Raw genomic sequence first — 10,364 nt, forward strand, 5'->3', positions numbered from 1 at the left:
CGACAGGAGCTCATTCCAGCTGAGCAAAAGCGGTCGGTCCAATTTGCCCGATCTTCCGAAGCCTACTGTTCTTCTGCGGGAGACGGCCGACTATCTATCGAAGAGACCGCTCCTTCTCTCTCGCTCATCTTTTCGGGGGATCAATAAAATACTAGATATTTCAAAAAATCGCTGATGATGAATAATACTATCGGAACAAACGATGAGTTTCGCCAGGGCTCGGGATGGGAAGTTGATTGCCCAGAGCGTCGGAGATCAGCGGAGAGTCCGTCATAGAATGATCGATCGAATGAGACTCACTACACCGTTCATTCCAGGAACCTTCACTCATTCCGGGAATCTTATGCTCGCTAGGCGGTAGGCCGGCGTTCCGACGCGCGACCCCGGGCTGGATATCATAGTCTTGACTTCGTCCCTTACAACCCAGTTTTCCTGATTGATTCCATGGCCATCAAGCCACACATGAGAGAGAAAACTCCTATCCGAAATCGTTTTCGGCTTTGACGCAGTTCTCCTCCGCAATGATCCACGGTGATCAACGCAGTTTTACGGAGATGCGCGGAGCGATATGGAAGAAACACACATGGAACATGGAAGAGAGAGATAGAGTCCGATGACGCGCTTTTCCCGGAAATCGTGTGGCTCCCGCTCTGATGTATAGTATGGCTTGCGGGACTCCGAGATCAAGATATGCGACGACTGAACCTGCTGACCCTTCGCGACGAGTCCCCATAGCAACGACTAACAACAGGGTCCCTCGCCTTCACAAGAGAGACTCCCTCACGACATTCGTGTCTACATCCGCACCAATGAACACCGAAAGCTCATGGACCCTTGCTGGTTCGGCTGAGGTTCGTGCGAACTAGTTCTGTTTACTTCCCCGATAAATCCCCCTATTTCTGTCTACACCGCGCAGTCGACCAGGCGCCGTCCACGAATCCCCGAAGAGTTGCTAGAGTGCGGTATTCGGTCGGCCGGAGTGGCGGTCGGATCAGCAGACGCACGAGTGAGTGGAGGATTTCGGCTCGTGGATTCGTCGGAGCAGTGCAGTGCAATCGGTGAAGTGCGTTCCGCAAAGCGAGAACAAAGAACTGACCTTGAACTTGGTTGCAATGGATGGCGCCGGCGCTAAGGGTATGATGTGGTCGCGCGCTCTGATCTCTCAGGAAGTGCACGACGCTGAAACGTGCGCGGTGAATAACCAACGAAACGCGAGATTTCTGCGCCAGAAAGAGCTCCTCGAACAGAAGCAACGCCAGAAACGGCTACAAAGTGCGACTCTGATTCAAGCGACCGATGTACGGAATCGTCGCCGACCTCTGTCCGGTTTCGGCTCGAAGACCGATCTCATAGATGGGGATTATCATGATTCCGAGGCTGTTCGGGTTCACGGGAAATTCGGGAGTGTGGACGACCTGGATAAATCACCAAGTCCTGAAACTCAGGACGAAGACGGGAAACCTGAATTCATGGTTCGGAAAACCAGAGCGTTGAGCCTAGTTCCGCATGCTTCCCCAGACCGCTTCCAGGAGCGACGAGTTTCGGGTGATTCAGCGGAGACGCCGGTGGACAATCGAACAGCTCAGGTCGCCGATGTCAACCACGGCGAAGGGGCACAGGACCAAGGCTTCGATCGCGACGATCTCGGTGCGCTCGAGAAGCTCATCAAAGACGACATCCTGGATTTCGTTTCGGAACCGTGCCCGCGGAACGTGACTGTCCGGTGTAGAGTCACGCGCGACCGCAAGGGAATGGATCGGAATCTCTATCCAACGTATTACTTACATTTGGAACGGGCCGGACAGAAAAAACTATTTCTACTTGCCGGTAGAAAACGTAAACGTAGCGCGACTTCCAACTATCTGATCTCGTATGACCCAACCGATTTGTCGCGGAATGGGGAGTCCTTCGTGGGGAAAGTTCGCTCGAACATGTTGGGAACCGCGTTCACGACCTACGACAGTGGCGAAAACCCGAAAAAAGCCAAATCCAACGGTAACCTCAATCGCAGTGAGACAGCGCTCGTCGTCTACGAGACGAACCTTTTGGGCTTCAAGGGTCCGCGTAAAATGTGCGTCGCAGTTCCGGAGCTCGACGAGAACTACAAACGCAAAACTGTGCAGCCGACTTGCGAAGAGGAAACGCTCTACGAGAGGTTCAAAGCCGCGAAGGTCGATGATCTTCTCGTTCTCAAGAACAAGAATCCCGTGTGGAACGAAGAGACTCAATCTTTCGTCTTGAATTTTCACGGACGGGTTAATCAAGCGTCGGTGAAGAATTTCCAGCTTATCGAAGAGTCGGACCCTGAATATATCTGCATGCAATTCGGTCGAGTTAAGGAGGACCATTTTTCGCTTGACTACAGTTATCCATTTTGCGCTATTCAAGCCTTCTCGATCGCACTCAGCAGCTTCGACTCGAAATTGGCATGTGAATAATTTATGCTAGGGATGAGAGCTTCGGAGAAATAAAAGGTGAATATTTTTCACGGGTCGTAGGGAACGTAGACAGATATTTCACTGTATGCTATTAAATATTCGATAATTTGACCGAATCGATTCGAGTTGACATCCGGATCCTCGAAAACTCTTCTCAATCAAAATGATCGAAATCGTTTCACCCGAAATTCGTGTAGATTCTGGAGCGCTATCTGCTTCGAACTGGTGCTCTTTGGCTGACATCGAAGTTTCCGGCGTTCCGATCTCCGGTCGCGCTCATCCAGCCCGATATCCCCACCGGACTCACAATCAGATTGATTAGTTTCCACGCGCAGATAGAGTGACCTTCATTCTGGCGACTCGGTAGGCGAAGCACGCGGAATTCACGAACGTATAGTACATATGTAGTTTCGGCAAGATCGGGTCATTCTGAACCGACTCGATGATGAGTCATACTGTGCACTAAACTCGAAAGTGCGCCTACGCTCGGGGACCAACGAAAAACGAGCTCATGCACGACGCGAGTGCTAGCGACGCGAGTTACGTGTCCATGCTGCGACTGGATTCGAACCGTGGCCGCCATGGAAGCTACAGACTGTTTGGTCAGACGATCCGAAAATCGATCAAAGCGAGGGGTTTTGAAATCGTCTCGAGAAGCATCTGCGTGTCCAGTTCAGTTTTCTAAAGTTCGCGTGGGGGAGGGAGTGCTTAATTCTATCACACGACTCTCACGCGCGCGCCGAGCTTGCTCACGCAAGCTATCGTAAGCACTCAGTCCGACGGAATCATTCTTGTGAAGCGCGGCGGTGAAGGCTAACGATGACCACATGAACGGGGTGTTTTCGAATTTCTTACGTAAATTGCGTGGCGAGTTCGTCCGCCACCCCGTCAGACGGGCAGCTTGCAAGGACCGTCGATCTCGGCATCAATTCACAGGTGCTGTGATGATGCTGGCCAGAGCTATCGAAGTTCGAATTGCGCGAGGACATTTTCTACTCTAATTGACTTCATCATAGGTCTCAAGTTCTAGATGGAATGCCAATGGTGGAAACACTGGACGCTCTCTTGAATCGGTTTCCACTTTTCCATTCGTAATGTCCGAAGCGCACTGTATGTCACCTCAGGAACAGCGTCCGGGGATAGCGTCCAGCCACAAGCGTCGTCCGATTCAAATAGGCGGAGGTTTAGAGCAGCCCCCGTAACTTCGACTCGCGACTGCTCGTGAAACATTCTAGAGCAACACACTGATCCCAAAGGACAACATCGAGGAGCAGATAGTCCCGAAATAATGAAGTCGGGTACCCGAGGATATTTCCTGCACGTGGGAGCAGCTCTGGCGTAGCGAACCGGCGGTCCCGGGGGTTTCTTCGATGATGCAATCTTCTACGCGCAGAGCTCCGATGAAATGGGGCTTTTACGCGGCTCCGGAAACGTCGATTATGGTCACTAAACTGTCCCTCCCATATGACGGACTCGCTTGCATGATCCATCTCCCGGGTACGGAGGTACTCATCCATCTTCGGTCGCTCGCAGATTGTGCCTCACAGAAACTCGCACGGTGAACGTTCTCGGTGAGGAAAATTGCCTTGGATTCTGCCTCATCCAGAATACGTTTTCTACAGACATGTTCCGAAAGCGAATATCTCGAACTGTTCGAGCTTTTCGTGAGTAGGATGCTCCCCAAGAACAGTGCCTGGTTCTCTTCCTGTTACATCCGAATAGTCAAACTGACCTGGGCTCCTCCACCTCCATCTCACGAGTCAACTCCGCTTCCGCGCGATATTTGAGCGAGCGGGAAGACATCACCTGTCAGACTTCAATGAAACGTTCAGATATTCAGCGAGGACCAATCTCATCGCCTCGGAATGAATCGGTAATTGAATCTCTCTCAGCGGATTGAGACGCTTGTTTCATCAACACCGCTGTCGCACTCAGATCCAAATGTCTGAGACATCCTTGTATTGTTTCACGGAAGCTGGCAACCAAGGGGTTGGAGGAAGGTCGAAGCATGGCCAGAAGGTCTGAATTGGAGTTCTCCCTCGACTACCTCGTATTGAGGAATCAGAAGTACAGGATTTCCTCGTTTCGTGGTTCTTGAGGCTCCTCGTTCAAGGACCCGATGTAAAGTGCGTGATTCCACACAATCTCAGCGCCATGGTCAAGAATTCCCTTGGACCGTGGGTGTCGAAGGAAACCATCGATGAAGCTCGATCAAACTGGCTCAAGTTTGGGAACCGCAGACACCAGACTCAACAGCGTCTATGTCGCGCTTCGATTACAATGTTTGGAGAACGACTCGGAAGCGTTCGATGAGATCTTTTTCGACCCCCGCAATCGAGGCACTTGAAGCCGATTCCTCGAGGAATTTCCTGGCTGTATTGCCGTCCTTGGTGTGACCGAAGCCCTGTTTCGCTGAATCGATCAGTAAGCAGAAGTTTTGTCTGAAATCCTCCTTTCCTCTGGATTCTTCCTCTGGTCCTCTTCTTCAAAGCAAACCCATACGATACTAACAAGGAGGAATTCGAACAAGTGGATGCAGGCATGAAGAGCCGACAACCTGAAAGCGTAATTTTCTGTGGCTTCCAGAGGTCACTGCGAGCTTCGCTGCACTTGCTTACTGTAAATTGACAAATGTGATAACAGTGAATCGATCTCGTGCCAGTCAATGCGTTGATCAACTCGCCATCGACCAATATTCCTGTGAGCATCAGATTGTGGCTAACGCGAATATTGATGCTCTGCTCCGGAAAGTTTGTTGGGATAAGCGTCCTGATCTACGATTTCATCACCTGAGTTTCCCGCAAGATGATTTCATTCAATTCCTTCGTGAAAATGAGCTTGATCGGACGGCAATATAGAGGAGAACCGGCCGCTAGAATACACCACTTACCACACAAAATCCGAGATGACAGATACTCCTAGCCCCAGGGGAACGAAAGATTGGGCGAGTAGAGACTCGCCGCTCGTACTGGACTCGCTGAATCGATTGTTATATAAACTCTGACCTCCGAATCCATCGCAACCCACCTTTCTGAGAGAGGTGATGCCCCGAATCGATGAATCGTTTAAGGTTGGACTCTCGGGACTGACCCAGACGTCTACAAGTGAGATCCCGAACCGCTTGCAGAGGTGGCTCATCCAATTTTCGGGTATCAGTACGCTCTCTTTCGATAAACGACAAGCGACCTCCGCCTTCCGGATCCTTTCGTATGATAGACACAGGTTTCGGCCGAGGAGCCTCGACTTCTCTCAGAGCAGAGTGTATGAGGATTTAGACAATCCGCAATCTGTATATATGTAGAGCAAGAGCTTCTTCCGGCGAGAACGGCCGTGAATCGCAAGTTTCAGTTTCTCGAGAAGTCCACCGAGTCATGATCTTCCGCAGAACGTGTGGATGAACTTGTTGAAGCTCGATGAGCCTTCAAAGTGAAATAAACTGCGAAGTGAAATAAACCGAGATATACTTCCCGAACGAAACGTAGCTGATGTGTGAAGCGGCTCTAGACGGAGAAGAGGTAGAGGAGAGGTTTCTTGCTGATATATCAGTTAGGTTCTCTCCCTCTGCTGCGCCGATTTGTGGTATGCCTGCTGAAAACCTTCTTTTTGGAGCCTTGATTTCATGATTTTGGTCTGCACCGAAAACTTGGACTCGAAAATTTTCCTCAGAAATGAGGGGAAACCATGGACGTGGACGGATCCGGATCCTCCGAGGAATCTATCCAGGAGCTCCGGCAGTCCTTATGCCATCCATCCACGATTTCGTTCGGAACGTGGACTCTGGGAGGTCATCGACCTTCGACGGGTACGAAGGTCGGAACCGCCATCCAACGTCCGGCATCATGGGGAGAGTCGCTGACCTGCCCTTATTAAGCTGAGTGCACTAACTATTCAAATCCGTTCTCGAAATTCGTGACGTGAACTCGTGGCTAGTCCGAACGCAGGAAAAGAGAGGCAAGCTAAGCGAACAGTTGAGCGATAAATCGTTCCGCAGAAATGTCCGGTGACGATTGTATCGGCATCGAGCCATTCAAAAGTCTGGAAACGGCGATCCCATACACCTGACTCACACCTACTGGGAGAAATCCTGAGAACTTTCGAGAGGGGAATCTTGTCTTGAGATGTTTCGCTCACGTCCGCGGAACGGAACCTGGGAACGGATGTAGTGTCAATGTACATTCAATCGAAAAGGCCTCTCCTTACCATGGAATTGTCCTGTGTGACTCGGTTACCTCCGAAGATCATCACCTTTATTACCCTAAAATCCGGGAGATAAGGAACCCACTTTTTCTTCTCCTAAAAATTTTTGAAGATATTTCTGCTGGTCATAAGTTTATATAAATTTGGCTCCATGCTTTTTCGGGCCGGAAATCTGGCCCAACAAATTTTCAGTAGCTATTAACCAGCAGAAATATCTTCAAAAATTTTTAGAAAAAGAAAAAGTGGGTTCCTTATCTCCCGGATATTAGGGTAATCGTTGGTTTTCCGTATCCGACGCTCCTGTCGACGCCAATGTTACCGGGGCTATGTCACGCATCGATGATGTTCTTGAGATTTTCGGCGGATGTGGTCTCGAGCTTAATCCAGGCAAGGGTAAAATTATCCGCTCCCGATCGGTCAGGTCAGGGGTCAGTATCTCTCATGTCGTTCTCCAGGGCGTCTCGGTCAGACTCGACGAAACCGCGAGATGCCTTGGTGTTGTCTTCCATTAGGACCTTTGATGGTTAATGAATGTGAAGGCGTGTAGAGGCCTCCTCCTCCTCGTATTCCACTCTCTTGTAGTATATACCGTTTCGTACGCCTTGTCCGTCTGGGGCAATCATGGCAAAGTGGATATGACTAGATTTCAAATCTTTCTGAACGACGCTCTCCGAGAAATATTCGACCGCCGCCGTATGGACTCCGCTGCCGACCTTTTCCGCCGCCACCGGTTACTTCGGGCATATCAGCTATACGAAATCCTGCTGGCCGTACTTGTTTTCAAGATCGCGGGCGGTATGGTCCCTCCGGACATCAGATTTCCTATCGTCGCCAAAGTTCCATCTCGCCCGACCCGTAGGCCCACCGCGTTCACCGTCTCTCGACCCGCGTCGCTCAGACGCGCCTCCCCGCCCACCGCGTGCCGTCCGTGAGGAACGCACTTCCGGGGAAGGTCCGTACTCTGGCTTCAACGAGACAGTTTCGTGCCGGGCTGAGACATTCGACCCTGACAGACTGATCCTCGGCTGGACCGATTGTGATACAGTTACTTTTCTTAAAGTGATTACCATTTATTCATTCTATAATACTTCTTGTCGAGTGTTCGAGCATTCACGTTGTACAGTTACTAGCAGTCCCAAGAACAAACCGCTGTTTCATTCTTTCATTCTCAAGCATTTCGAAGGACTCCTTCCTGAGCCCCGTCATTCAAAGAGTCCTCGAGCGGAGTCGTGTGACTCTAGCAGGCGACAGCTACTCTGTTCCCGCCTTGCGATGAGGTCGTTCGGAAGTGATAGGATCTGCGGGTAGGTGCTTCGGGTTTCACGTCATCGAAAATTGACTCTCTAACCTCGAGGTCTCTACACTTAGCAGCTCACTCGGGGATGATTCCTTCCCTCAGCTGTATCCGGGATTCTGTCTGTTCTCTCATAGCATCATCATGAGCCTACACTTTGTTCGATGGTCATTGGTCAGAGACTCCCACTGTATCCGGATTGTATTTCGCTCAGAATTGTGTATATCCTGAACCCCGTTTTCATTGGGATTGATCTTCATCGCCGGCTAAAGGAGGAGCATCGAAGTTCGACTTTCACGAAAGCCGCGCTCCGATTTATTTTCGGTATGCTGATCGTGAGATCGAAAGAAAAGTCTCCTGGTCGAGCAACTTCCCGGACGATCATAAGCACCCCTCCGGACATTCAGAATGGAATCCAGCTCGGTGATCCCAAATACAATTGGATTCTTACGTCGAGCTCGACGGGGGGGGGGGGCGTTGCAGCGTTTGGAAATCACCTTGTTTAGCCTGCCTGTATGATAAGAGGCATTCGGGAGCATCCATATGGCGCCTCCGACAGGAGCATCTACATATATGGCGCCTGCAACAGGAGTATCTCCCAAGCTCCTTGAGTCGCTAGAGAGGGGGGAAAATAATTCTGTACCGCTGCAATCACACAAGATCGCGGAGGGAAGACTTCCTTCGAACAGTTCATTTCGAATGAGGATACCGGAATTTGATGTAAATTTTTATTAGCTAGTCGTCGTATATTTGTCGCAAGGTGCTACGAGAGTAATTACGGCAGGACTAATTCCGCGGCTGGTGGGACCACGACGGCGGGAGGTGCGAGAGCGACCGCTGGCCCTGGAAGAAGGGCTGCGGGAGCTGGGACTGCAACCGCAGGGGGTGGAGCTGCGACCGCTGGTGCTGGGAGAAGGGCCGCAGGAGGTGAAAGTACAACCGCAGATGGCGCTTCTGGCATGGCTGGAAGAGCTTCCGTGTCGGTCTCTTCCACGACTTTGTTCTGGTTTTGGATGATGATAATCGGGCCCCGAGTAACGCTCGGCCTCGGTGTCGAAATGATCCCGTGGAAGTGTCGGTGGATATGAGCCAGGAGGTCTGCGTGCGGAGGCGGAGGGGTCATCGGCGCTCCTGGGGGTGGCGTTGTGAGGAAACTGGCTGATGAGAGGCCAACGGCCAGGATCATGATCAGGAACGACTTCATTTTGCCTTGAATCTGGACTCAGGGGAATTTGCTTGAGAGAAGGTCTCGGGAGCCGCGTCGACGATCGACGAAGGCTTGCGTCACGGATTGAGCGCTTAAACTTGGGCAAAGATAGAGATGCACGGGCTGATGCGTAGAGCGAGAATGTATTTCCTCTGGAGGTTCCGAGCTTTTTATACCCAAAGTACGAGAGAGTATATGGCTGCCAGCCACAAGAGTGTGAAGTGGGAGAGAATGAAACTGTGACGAGCGACCCCGGCTTCGAGCAGTCGGTTCGAGCGAGTGTTCAATTAAGCTTCTTGAGATTCGCCGCGGCTTAGGAGGGGGCGGGATCATTATTGGACCCCGTGAGCTCAACAATGAAAACGATTCGAGAGAGAAACAGGAATGTCCCACAATTCTATTTCTTTCTCGGAATGGATTGCAATTAGTCGGGCGAATAGTCCGAGAAGCGAGATTGAACCCCTTGACGAGACTGCATAATGACGTCCCGATTACTGCGGAATTTACGCCCGTGTTCCATCGAGATATCACCACTGACTTCTCCGGCCGAGTCATGGAGGAGAGGACGGAGGACGTGGAACCGAAAAATGATCGGAAGCCCTCCCTTTCTCCCCTTCTGACGCCGGTGAGGGACTGAGGGGATTCGACCGTCCTGTGAGCAGGATTGAGCGCCTCAACCGAGTCATGACTGACTCTGGAGCAGCAAACTATCATCCCGTATGTGCCGACCCATTCCTCACAGATGGAGTAAATCAAGCTCATTTTCGGAGAACCCGATCCGTCGGGATGCGGACGACGAGATTCCGGCGGTGCGGACCCAATCATTGCTCAATTGAAGAAGTCTCGGACAGGTTTGCGATCTGTAGGTTTTCACACCCCGGTCCCGCCGCGCGCCTCAAAAATGTCCGAAACCCAGCTACTTCGGCGACCGCATCGGCTCACGGGCACTTAGCAATTAATCTACAATAGATGGTGCTCTCGACCAGGTACTAATCAGACCGCACTCTTCTTTCTCCGCAAGCCGCCTTTATTTCGGCACCAAGAAAAATATAATTGGAATCGTTCCACCGACTATTCCTTCGGTGAAATATCGATCAGACTTAGGAGGGAGCTCTCCAACAATGAGCTTGAAAACGCTCGGGATTCGGGGATCTAATGGCGGACAATCACGATGTCAAGGCGATGAGAGGCGGCCCCGAAGCCGGCTCGAGCTTCGGGCGAGCCATCC

The 10,364-nt window shown here is 51.3% G+C and overlaps 1 protein-coding gene across 1 annotated transcript; it reads left to right on the plus strand.

Annotated features, from left to right (window-relative positions):
- The first annotated feature begins 1,112 nt into the window (after positions 1-1,112).
- On the plus strand, positions 1,113-2,438 carry LOC100908499 (tubby-related protein 3-like). The gene has a single exon (XM_003741575.1). It carries the CDS (start codon positions 1,113-1,115, stop codon positions 2,436-2,438), a length of 1,326 nt encoding a protein of 441 aa, XP_003741623.1.
- Positions 2,439-10,364: the final 7,926 nt, after the last annotated feature.

This window comes from Galendromus occidentalis, unplaced genomic scaffold (assembly GCF_000255335.2).
Source record: "Galendromus occidentalis unplaced genomic scaffold, Mocc_1.1 scf7180000077185, whole genome shotgun sequence".
NCBI lineage: Eukaryota > Metazoa > Arthropoda > Arachnida > Mesostigmata > Phytoseiidae > Galendromus > Galendromus occidentalis.